The 12639-nt window shown below is 37.9% G+C and overlaps 1 protein-coding gene across 4 annotated transcripts in view; it reads right to left on the minus strand.

The window, feature by feature from the left end:
• Positions 1–12639, minus strand: part of gabbr1.L (gamma-aminobutyric acid (GABA) B receptor, 1 L homeolog) — a 68770-nt gene that overhangs the window by 18148 nt on the left and 37983 nt on the right. For all 4 annotated transcript variants that reach the window (XR_005963382.1, XM_018230112.2, XM_018230111.2 and 1 more), the window contains 8 exons: positions 10251–10411; positions 8693–8827; positions 7712–7882; positions 4149–4250; positions 3071–3136; positions 2538–2729; positions 2173–2415; positions 708–771 (listed from right to left, as the gene is read on the minus strand). Coding sequence is in view for 3 of the 4 variants with exons in the window: in XM_018230112.2 (XP_018085601.1) it covers positions 708–771; positions 2173–2415; positions 2538–2729; positions 3071–3136; positions 4149–4250; positions 7712–7882; positions 8693–8827; positions 10251–10411 (1134 nt within the window). In the remaining variant the exon portion in view is untranslated. The remainder of the gene's footprint in view (positions 1–707; positions 772–2172; positions 2416–2537; positions 2730–3070; positions 3137–4148; positions 4251–7711; positions 7883–8692; positions 8828–10250; positions 10412–12639) is intronic.

Raw genomic sequence — 12639 nt, forward strand, 5'->3', positions numbered from 1 at the left:
ATTCCTATTGTATTATTGTTATTTGTCAAATCATTATTTTTATATATATGCTTCAGCCGTGCTGTAACAATGTTAATTCAGTATATGTGATGTTCACATGAATGGTGCTCAGGAAGTGGCTAATAGTACAACCGTTTAGCTTCTCCTCAGTGGACAAGCTGCATAGTTTTGGTAGGAAACTTATTTTACTTTTAAATAGTTTCTGGTTTAGACTGTGAGTCTGCAATGAAATATTGAATACATAATGAGATTTCTAAGCCATCAAAATGTAGAAATTTTATAGAATCTGAACATTTTTACAATACACTGTGTATATACAGAACCTACAAAGTGGACTCCATTATTTGCAGAACCCTGATTAAAAATAAGTCAAACAAGGCATGGAGGCTGGGGTGTCCAGCCTAAAAGTTGATTAAGTTAAGATTTGCAGAAAATACCTATGCACTTTAAATGCTTCTTAAAAGCCTTGTCTGGAGGTAAGTTGTGGTGAAAGTTGAGGCACAGGTAACATATTTTCTATCCTAGATATTCTTCGAACTCTTGGTTAAATGGCTTATAATTTCTCATTTGTGAAAACCACTGAATCACAAATTTTTAATAAACAATTTGATTTCATTAGCCCGTTTGAATCAAATAAATTTAAATAATAAGCAAGCATTTTTCATTTTCTTTTGTTTTCATGTAGAATGTAATGTAGAATCACAAACCTTGTAGCTGTTCAATAAGAGTCCAGGCCATTCTGGAACCACTGGCATCAAAGACCACATGACCCTGGAGAAAATAAAAAGCGACTGTGAGGAATTTGCCCGCACAGAAAATTCCACAAGAAAATCAGAATTTGAAGACTTAAGTGGGCATGTGCCCAATTGAAAAATCAATAACTGCATAAGGCAGAAATTACTGGATGATGGTTGCCTTTGAGCAGACCCTGACAAATTTTAGAGGGGTTGCTGTGAGCTGCCATGGACCTTATACGGCGCTTTATATTGTGTGGGGCTCTTTAGGTATTTGTTTCTTGGGAATGTTTCTAAGAGAACACAATGCAGGATAAAATGTGGATGTATTTCCTCTTATGCAAACATATTTTTTCCCCAAAAATAGAGCTGTCCTAGTTGGCAAAAATGGCTGACCCCCCAGAATTAACCAGTCACAGGGACTCCATTCAGACCATTTATTATTTATATATGCATGTATGTACTGTATGTATGTATTTATTTAATGAAAGAACTCCTTTGTCTTTTTTAAATGTATACAAGACTTTCTATAATCTTTGGAATGATTGTGTGATGCATTTTCAGGACTTGTTATCTTGATCTTTCTATGTAAAGCTTTCCTGACACCTGAAGTTAAGGTGGCCATCCACGGAGAGATCTGCTCATTTGGCAATGTCGCCAAACGAGCGGATCTCTCCCCGACATGCCCACCTTGAGGTGGGCAATATCGGGCTGATCCAATCGTGGGCCCTAGGGTTCGCGGAATCTCGGGACCGCATCAACGAACAGATGCGGCCGCGATCCGACAGGATTTTTAGTCCCGTCCGATCGACATCTGCCCGACTTTCGGCCAGATATCGATCGGGGAGGGCCCCATACATGGGCCAATAAGCCGCCGACTCGGTCTGTCGGCTGCTTTTATCGGCTGGTGTATGGCCACCTTTAGTTGAGCACGATTGTTTCAGTTCCACACCCTACTGTTCTTCAGACTGTTGGGAATTTTTGTCGTCTAACTTGCATAGATTGGACAGTTGATTTAAAGTGTATATATATATATATCACAATAAGAACACAGAACCGAAATGAGTCCCATAGGCAGATGGATGGGTAAAGTCAAAACGATGATCTATGAGACTTGAAAACAATGATACTAAAGTAAGAGTAATGAGGTAGCAAAATGTTAGCAGAAGAAGCACGCTATCATGAAAGGAAACAGTGATGCTATCACACAGAAATTTGGTTTTGGAGGCATTGTGTGACAAGCAGGACAATGAAAAACATAAAAGAATTATGACTCTGTAGACCCAGTGACAGATATATGGTTATGAAATAATGGAGCTCGGAGATGCTGCAATGAAAGGGATGATGAAACATGTGGGTCAGTGATAAAGAAAGATGGAAGCTGATAGTATAGAACATCATAAGAACAAGTCAGGACAAAAAAAAAGATTATGCTTACTGAAACACCATCAAATGAAGAGGAGTTCATTGCCCTGTAGATTTCTTCACTAATCATTTTATTGTTATAATTGAAATCTTCCAACCGTTTACCCTTCTTTGATAATTCATAGGCAGTTTTATTAAGTGCAAGAGCAAGGGCCCAAATAGCATCATATGCGAGGGGAGCTTCTTGTAACCCCCCTGTCATTTCTGGGTTTTCTCCAAGACGTTTTTCCAACTTTTCCATGAACTCCTGAGATGTCTGGAATGAAAAGAGGTGTCACAAATAATTTCTATTCTTGTAAAAGAAGAGTCACGAAAAGGGAAGACGCAAAGTTGAAGAAAGAATGTAAGAGAGGCGAATACAAAAATGTAAGCATATACCATGTTTGAGATTCCTCGTGTGTTTTCGGGGTTAAGCATGACAATTTCTGTGGTCACATGACCTTCCACCGCCTGTGTCATTTCCTCCACGGTGCAGTTAATGGCTGGGTCAGGGATCTTAAACCAGTTGTCTGCATACCAGCCAATCAAAAACCACACATATTTCTTACCAAATAAACGTTCTTTATAAACCTAAGCAGTAGGGTTGAAAAAAGTTTAATGGATTAATGAAACAATGCAAATAATATTTTGTATAGGTTAGCTACTGTAAAAAGAATTTTTAAAAAACATAATGGTACAAATCACAGGGGGCTATGAGACTTTCATTTAAGCATGTGAACAGGAGCTGCTGCAGCGGTCATAAATAGATTATTATTATTGCTGTCTATGGTGGCTCCCAACTTTAAAAATGTTCTTTTATCCAATTACATTTATGATGATTTAATTTCTACATGTATTTTTAATGATAAAAAAAAGAAATCTTAATTCTAAATATGGTATGCAACAAGTTTTAGGTGAGCTATAACCCTTACCTCACAGAAGACTTTTCGTGCTTCAGTTTCATAGAATAGTCCAACTATTATTCTTGCATCTTGCCTCTATGTGAGAAAGAGAGAGAGAGAGAGAGAGAGAGAGAGAGAGAGAGAGAGAACAATTTATCCAGCAAAGAGGTAAAGAGCACAAACAGAGAGAGAGAGAGCGTAACAGAAAGAAGACATAATCACAGTAAGTTAGGTGAAGTGATAACAAGTAGATTAATGCAGAATCAACATCAAAAATAAAAAAACAGGACTTAAAAATAAAACAACTGACAAAAGTCCAGTCTGCCCAACTATTTATATTTAATTTAAGAATGTACCATCTGCAACCATCTAATGAACTTTTGAAGGATATCAAGGAAATTGCATCTGTAGTTTGGATAAGTCTCCATTATATCCCATGAACTTTAAATCAGAATCCATCCCATTCAGTTGACTACCTTTAATATCATGTTCCTTCCTCTAGCCATCTTGCTTTTCTGAAAAGTGCTGGCTCCTAAAATCTGTTTATTGCCGCGATAAATGCGACTGTTTCTATATTTTTCTCAATGTCTGCCAACAAGTCTTGAAGCCATAGAAACATAATTTTAGTACCCTTCCAATGACTATTTTCTATTTGTCCTTGTCTTTAGCCACATTGGAAATGAAACAAAAAAGAAGCCCTACCAATTAGGCATACTGCATATAATGATCAATTTCCTACCCAATTCAACATCTTCCGTGATCTCCCACAAGAAACATCTGAAGTAGAAATGGATTGATTTGGAGGGGGGGAATGTTAGAAACTATGTCCTAAAAAGCTTCATCAGGTTTAGTCAGTCCACCGTACAGCTGGAGAGGCCGACTATTCGTGTGTTAACTCCTTTATCTCCTAGAATCAGCTAGCGGGCTGTTATTAGCAAATCCCAAATTCTGTCAAAATGTTTACATTGCAGGTGAGGTGTCAGGTATTGATGGAGCTGTAGTTCAACAACAGCTAAAAAATTACAGCCATGGAGTTCCCATCTATTAGATAGCACTAATGCTAATCTCCTATCTAGAAGAGAGCTCCGGTAAAGAGTTGAATTAATACCTTCAGGTTTTTCACTGGGATAACTGGGTCAGAGAAAAAGCTCTGTCGAAAAGTTATCTCAATGCCAGCTTCCTTCACTCGCTCTTCCAAATCATCCAGGGTCTGTGAAAATGAGAGAGATTAATAAATTACATCATTGGATACACAGGCCCCTTAACTTAAATGGGTGGTTCACGTTTAAAAGGGTGGTTCACCTTTAAGGTAACTTTTATTATGTTATAAAATGGCTAATTCTAAGCAACTTTTCAATTAGTTTTCATTATTTATTTTTTATAGTTATAGTTATTTGCCTTTTTCTTCAGACTTTTTGCAGGTTTCAAATTTGCGTCACTGACCACTTCTAAAAAACAAATGCTCTGTAAGGCTACACATGTATTGTTATTGCTACTTTTTATTACTCATCTTTCTATTCAGGCCTCTCGTATTCATATGCCAGTCTCTTATTCAAATCAGTGTATGGTTGCTAGGGTTGGACCCTAGCTACCAGATTGCTTAAAATGCTTAATTGGGTTACTTAGCTTTTTATTCAGCAGCTCCTCATTTTGCAATTTTAGCCATCTGGTTGCTAGGGTCCAAATTACCCTAGCAACCATGCATTGATTTGAAAAAGAGACTGGAATATGAATAGGAGAGGACTAAATAGAAAGATGAGTAGAAATAACAACACATCTGTAGCCTTACAAAGCATTTGTTTTTAGACTGGGTCAGTGACTCCCACTTGAAATATGAAAATAATCAGAAGGAAAAGGCAAATAATTAAAATATTATAAAAAATAAAATTGTAGAGTTGTAAAGTTGTTTAGAATTAGCTATTCTATAACATACTTAAATTTAACTGAAAGGTGAGCCACCTCTTTAACTGAAACCATGAAGACAAGAATGATGTGCAGCTAACTGACTCTAACAGACAGGCATTGTGAGATTTCCTGGGCGCTTACATGTTTTTAGTTTACAAACATTTGTATTAAATGGACCTCCACTTCCCCTCACCAAGTAAAATTTGAAGCTAGTAGCAAAAAAAAAACCTTTTATAAACATTACTGTGAAAACATGTCACATCTTTTACATGATGATCATTGCTTTCCATCATTCTTCACCTGCACTAACACTTCCAATAGCTCTTTGGGTTGCGACAGCATGTTTACAGCACTCTCTGATCACACAGCCATTCATAGCTGCTAAAACCATATTGACAATATGATAAGCTTAAAAACATAGCCAGAATACAAATTCCATTTCAGAGAGAATTCACAAAGCCACACTTTTGTTTATAGTATTCTGAAAACAATTTTCTAAATGACAGAGCCCTCTACAGATTTTATATCACTCATCTAATGTGTGTATACACCCTAATCTTCTTGTATAGGACTGAGAAATATGCCAGTACTTAACAATAATAGACAATTTAGTGGCTGTATTTTATGTCACTCCTTTCAACAAGAAAACAAAAAAATGCTATTTTAGCCAGCTACAATTAGCAGATGCTGATCTACAAATTCCACAGTACAGCTGAGGAAAGAAGTCTTAAATTATATGATTTATTATTTTATATCATTATTTTATATGAAGGCACTCAGTGTTCAAATTATAAATATACTTCTGATACAAATATTCAAATGCCTATAGAAATACACATGAAACATGAATTACATGTTTAGTGGGGTCATAAGTGTCAGGAAAATGTATGTTTTGTATGGAAAATAATGTACTGACCTGTATAAAAGCACTTACTCTTCTGTTATTTCTAATACCATTATAACATACAAGAGCTTTGAATTTTCTGAAACTTAGTGATGTTGAGTCATTAATGTTGAGTCAAAAATGTATTGAGAAAAAAAAGAACAATTTACCCCTTATTATAAAATGTGAGGATATCAGAAGTCAGCTTTTATTTTAATGATCTAAGACCTCATGCCTTTATATGGTCATTTAACGCCTCTGTGTCTATACGATGCATACATGACAATGAAAATTTAAATAGTTTGTGTATTATATTACAACTTAATTTCAAAATGCTTCAAAATGAATGAACAACATTTTTGTTGAACATTTCCATATGTGTAAAATCCCACAACAACCCTTTCATTAAATATTACTTGAAGTACCACTGTCACACTCATATACAGGGACAGTTTTTTATTACAACTACCCAGGTCATTAGGCAGCATAGTAGCACGGTGCTTAGAACCATTTGGTTTTCTTTAACTGTAGAAAAATTTACTGGTAGGTTAACTGGTTCCTAGTAAAACTGACCTCAGATTCTAAAACCTGAGGTAAGGAGGGATTAGTATAATCTCTGTAAGCATTGTTTTATACTATATCTATATCTATCTATCTATCTATCTATCTATCTATCTATCTATCTATCTATCTATCTATCTATCTATATATATATATATATATATATATATATATATATATATATATATTTATACAGTATATATACAGCATTTAAGAAAGGTTATATGGATAGCCTTGTAAAAATATGTGTCCAGGCACAACTGCATGAAATAACTCTGATCTGGCTCCCACTATCAGATTTTACAGCAAGTCATCCATGATTTAATATCAGTGATAGCATCCAAGTGTTGTTTAACTTCCAGCATCCCGCCAATGTTATATTGCAACAATATCTGGATGGCCTGCAGTAGCCCACCCCTCCTGCTTTGTATGTAGGGTGTTATCTCCCTCCAGAAACCTTTGTGAAACCCTGGTTAAATCTGTGCATTTTTCTTCATGTAGTTTTAACAAAGTAAACGTATAGCAGTTTAAACAGTTGGCAATGCAAAAAAGGGTAAGTTGCTGACAGCTGCATTTTCACATGGACCAATTGCAGGTAGACACAGCTAATCTGTTTTCCCCCCAACATAATAAAAATTGACTTATTCTGCAATTTTTGACATTTACACATTAAGCAGTGGAAGCAAAAAAAAAAAAAAGAAACCAAATCAACAACAGAACAGATGATAATACATATCTCTGTATCCAACACCAGATAATTTCTCATATCCAAGAAATAAGGGTAATGGAAAGTCTTCTTGAGTGTTGCCTAGTCCTTCATTTCTATTTGCTCCAAAAAAAAAAAAGCTCTAATAGACTGTGCAGTTGTTATTAGAGGTAGAACTCTATGTTATTTAAGTGAATGTTCATTTTTTAAACAGATTCCTCTTATCTGGCTTTGTTCAACCAAAGCAAAGGAAACCTCATTCATTCCTGCAACCGCAACCGCATACACTATTTTGTAGGTTTTAGTGTCCAGACTACATTTGCACAGAGATTAGCACATTTGCTCAAGTAGGGTAGTTTAGTCATTCACAATCATGTTTAGCCATGCTGCAGTGACAGACCTTTTGGCCAGTCATATGATTGGGCCATCTCACTGAAATTTACTGGACTCAGTGGTAATTGTGTTCATTTTCTAGTGATAACTCCTCTATCAGGTGTGTGTGACTTTGAGAAAGTTGGTGTAATATTCTTTCACCTAGGTTTTCAAGCTTTTCTCACTATGCCACAACAACTCTGTGCAGTGCAGTATAAGAACAAATATCATTAAACACACTCACGGAAGTGAAGACCTCAGTGGTCTGCTGTATGGTGGCAATTTTAGTCCATCCCCACTTTTTGAAGAGCTGTACTCTGGTAGGATTGTGTAAGGTGGCTGACGGATGAGTGCGGAAGAAAGTGGGGAATCTCTGTCGGTTTGAAAGTGCTGGAGAGCTGGACCCATAAGAGAGCTACAGAGGATATAGAGTGTAGTAAAGGATTGTAAACACTGGAGAAGTAAATGTATATATTGAGGTACAAATGAAATGAATGACTGATGTTAACAAGATGGAGGGGAAAAGGGTCCACACAGATTAACGAGGGAAAGAAACAGAATAAGAAAAACAAGAAGAGAAAGAAAACAAGACGAAAACAGAAATGTGGGTGGAAGAATGGCACATGCAGCAAATCAAATGAGAATAACATATAAGACAGAGGAAAAGAAGACAGACAAGAACATTCTTTCGACATTTTATGTTATGTTTGTACCAGTGTTTTTTATACAAATGGATATTCAGACTTGTTCATAGGCATCTCACAGAGAGGATACATTAATTAGACATTCTATTTAGAAATGAAATTGAATAATTTCATTCTTTTCACGGATCAGCAAATTCAGATGGGGTGGAAGCAGGCGTGAAAACAGAGAGATGAGAAGGTGCGCAGTAGAGGGATTTCTATTTAATGGAAGTTAGCTAGACAGCTTCACCTGACATGCATAAGCATGTGTGCAGTTATAAACAGGGAAGTGGACGGAGACTGAGAATAGCATGGGAGAGGGGCAAACATGCATTACTACTGGTGTAAAGGGCATCGTGAAAATGTTTTATTAGTCCATGAAAGTGGTAAATGACACACATTCAAATGTTGCAGTGATATCCATAAGGCTTGGGAAGGAAAGCCATTGGTGGGGGCAGAAAGTAAAGAGAGAGTGATAGAAAAGTCTGAGGGGAAAGAAGAAAGGATTTGGAGACAGCGAAGGTAAGAAGAGACGTGCTCACCACAATAAGATGCCACATTCTTGCTGCTTCTGCCACTAGGGTAGAGACACTGCTGCATCCTGGCATTAGCATGATCTTTATGGGGTCATTATACAGTAACTCATATAGGTATCGTGTTGCCTGGCCAGGGTCACACTATAAATAAAAATAGAAGTGTCAAGAAGGTAGTTAGATGGGGTTAGAGACAGGATACAAACATAAGGTGTGGGAATAAGAGCAGAATAAGTTGGAAAAGATGAAATCAAGCAGGTATATTTATTTTCTCCAAATAGCAAATTGTTTTGAAACAGGTTATATATTAGAGCGCACTGTAATTTTTACTTCCTATTTCTTTGTCTTTCCTGTTTGTCTTTTCCCATCTGTCTCTTTCATTCTCTCCCCCCCCCCCACTGCCCATCTCCCTCTCTCGCCCCCCGCACTTCTCTGGAATATTTTACCCTTTCCTCCGTTGCCGTGGTAACAGTGAGAGAGCTGAGAGGAATAATGAGAGCGCAGGGGGTAATCCTGTGAGAAGGCCTGACTGCACCCCCTCTGCTCTCTTCCTCCTTGGAGCCACTCTTACTAAAGGTCACTTTCACTGCATCTCTGCCCCCTGCAGTGTCTATTCCCCCTACCTGCAACAACTGACTCTCTCACTACTCCCCTGCTGTCTCTCAGTCTGTCACTTTCACATCATCTTACATTACCTCCCCCTCAGTTTCAGTTACCTTCTTTTTTTATTAATCTTTGTCCACTTCTCAGTTTTACCTTGATTATTCAATGCTTGCTTTTTTATAAATCAGCCTACTCTTTTACAATCCCATCTGCAATGACACTCTTTACTTGATGCTATAACTCCCTGTAACAAATTAGCAACAAATATTTATCCATCTGATCCACTCCCTTCAGCCTGGCTTATTTGGACAAGACCTGCCTAGTCTTTTATGTCCCTAGTGCTAGCTTTCAAGTCTTGGTTTTCAGTTCTTTTTATGTTCTATATTGTTTGAACACATTATGCATGACTGCTCACACCTCCATGTCCTCAGCAGTCTGACCTGACATCCTTTCCCTATGTTCACTCCTGCCACTTTCTGCCACTGTTCCTTTCATCTGAAATCAACCCTAAATTATCATCTGTTTGTGTAACTAATGCCACATCTCTTTTGGAACCAAAATTCCACTGTCAATAGTACCACAGTAAGATGTGACAGCAGTGAGAGACATTTTCATTGCACTCACAAGTCACAACAGTTTTCGTCACTTTCTAATCCATCTATGTTCCATACTCCCAGTGAGCCTCATCTTGCTGCTAATATTTTTTTCTTTTACATCAAACATATTATTGTCTCAAGTTCACTACAAGTCAATCTATACCGCATTTAATATTAAACCACTCTCAAGTGGTGCTACACAAACCAGTCTCTCATAAGTGTTACACCCCACCCACTCGCCATTCCTTTCCTAACAAGCCTAAATCATTCCCTTATATGTAGCTATAGCTATAGTTACATGTACCCATCATAGTGACAATCTTTAAATTCAGATAGCAGTTGTTATCTGCCCAAGATCACATCCTCACCTGGCTGTCATGGTGAATAAGCCTCAGTTCATACTCCGGCAAGATGTCCCGTCTATTATTGACATCCTCCAGAGCCATCTGTGCAGCAGGCTGGCAGGCCTGTCCACCGGGCCATCCCCCACTCATTGGGAATAGAGCACCCACGTGTAGTGCTCTCTTACCTGAGACAGCAGCACACAGCAAGAGCATCAGTAGAGGCACACACAGAGAGACAGACATGACCAAATGAGGATGCATCACTGGGTGGTAGAACTAAAGAGTAGAAAGCGGCCTGGAAGACTGGAAGCTGGGAGAGACATGATAAGCCAGCAAAAGTGAAGGGAACAGAACATAAGGTTTTCAGAAGGCAGCGAAAGTGGTGGAAAATAGAAAATGGGGCATTAATAAGCCAGAGAGAGTGCAGAGAACAGAAAATGGGGGTTTGAGGAGTATCACCAAGTGCAGAAGGAAAGAAAAATATGAGATAATGGCAGATGATAGGTAAAAGGATAGACACAAAAAGGCAGCAGCAGAGATCAACAGGAGAATGCAAGTAAAAGGGTTAAATGGGTTAAATGAGAAAAAAAAAGGAAAACTGCAGGAAAGACAAGGAATAGAGATGAGGAGCAAAATGAGGAAAGAGGATAGAATAGCTGCACTGCAGAAAAGAAAGAAACAATCTTAATTGGAAAATGGGAGGAAAGCAGCCCCAGAAAGATAGAAAAGGATGCAGTCAGACAAGAAGGGATAACTGAGCGTGACAGCCCCAGGATGAGGTGCAAGAGAGCCGCAGCATCTGCATGATTCTTGATTTGATTCTGCAGTCTACAGAGCAACAGAGAGATGGAGAGAGAGAGTATGTGCGAGAAAGAGAGCAGGGGGGAGGAGACACATTGATGTCACCCACGCCGAAGGGAGAGAGGGATTACAAAGAGAATGAAAAATGAGAGAGGAAGAGAGGAGGGGGATAGATTGAAGGGGGCATAAATGAGAGACAGAGAAAGGGAAGAAAGGATGGGGTAATGCAAACAATGCTCCAGGTAGAGAAAGAGGAAGCAGGTGATAACTAAGAAAATAAGGGGAATGGGTTGAGTAAAAATGATAAAGAGAATAAAGTGAAGGCGACATAGACACATTAAAAGGAGAGGTGTGAAATGATCATGGACATATAAAAATTGACTGTGTAAACAGACGGACAGCATGAAAGAAATTTGGTAAACAACAAGTGGCAGAGAAGAACATGAGTAATCAGGTTAGGGAAGGGGATGAATTGGGCTAGACAGGTATAGCGAATAAATGGAGGTGGACAGTAAGAAAAGATAGAACACAGAGGAAGGGAGAGGGTGCATTTAGGTGAAACAGGAGGAAAGTAAATTGGGAGAAAACAGGACTGAGAAAAAAGAAAAGAATTTGGGTGGAAAGTAGATGAATGTCCCAAATGCATGTGCAAAATGAAGAAAAATGGTGTAGCTATGTTGGGAAAGTTTGGGAAGGATTGTACCTACCCTCCCTGTTACCTTACCCTACCCTGCACTCTCTCCCTTACTTCCCCTTCATTCAATCTGTATTTAGGTCAAAGAGATTTTTTTACAGACCCTTCAAAAACCTCCATCATTTGAGAGGTAATGAGAGGAAGTAAGAGGAAGCACTACAGAGAGAGGGTGAAGAGTAGGTACAAGGAACAAGCAATAGGAGGTAAATAGTAATAGGCAAATGCACACTGAGATGGGGGATAATGAGAAAACTACAAGCACTATTGATAACAATAGCAATATAAATCCCTCAGATATAATAAACTTCTTTTGCTGCTTTTCCCTTCTTCCTGATTAGGGTTCTGATTTTGTCCAAACAAACAGAATTTAAAAAGGAAAACAAAAATATTTCCCCTGGCTCTCCATTTTAAAAAATCCTAAAATTATATCAGGATTAGGATTTTTTTGTCATAGAGGCAGATTTAGCAAAATTCTAAAGTTATTGTTCAATTCAATAAAATATGTTGAGAAAATGCAAACACAAATGTATGTTTTGATTGCTCAAATGATTGTATTTTAGAAAAAAAAAGCACCCAAAAAGTTGCATGAAAAAACTTGGCAAGTGAAAACTGTCAAGTGTCTATAGATGTCAATAGGAATTGTGCCTGAAGATAAACCACGGTTTAAAAAAAAAAAAACAAGCAGTAATTTCAATTCATGTAGATGGGAGAATATTTTGGGGAGCATTATTGCCAGCGAGAAGAGCAATTTACTGCAAGATTTAGCACTTAAATGCTGCAAGTAATTTGTGAAAAAGAGCCCACTGTTGGTGCAGTGATCTTGCAGTGATATGAGTCAGCCTGTCAGTGACAACACCATTAGGTGACCATGACCACTGGCGGTCACAGCTGGCTCGAAATCTGGCACAAAAATCATTC

The sequence above is a fragment of the Xenopus laevis genome, chromosome 8L (genome assembly GCF_017654675.1).
Source record: "Xenopus laevis strain J_2021 chromosome 8L, Xenopus_laevis_v10.1, whole genome shotgun sequence".
Classification (NCBI taxonomy): Eukaryota; Metazoa; Chordata; class Amphibia; order Anura; family Pipidae; genus Xenopus; species Xenopus laevis.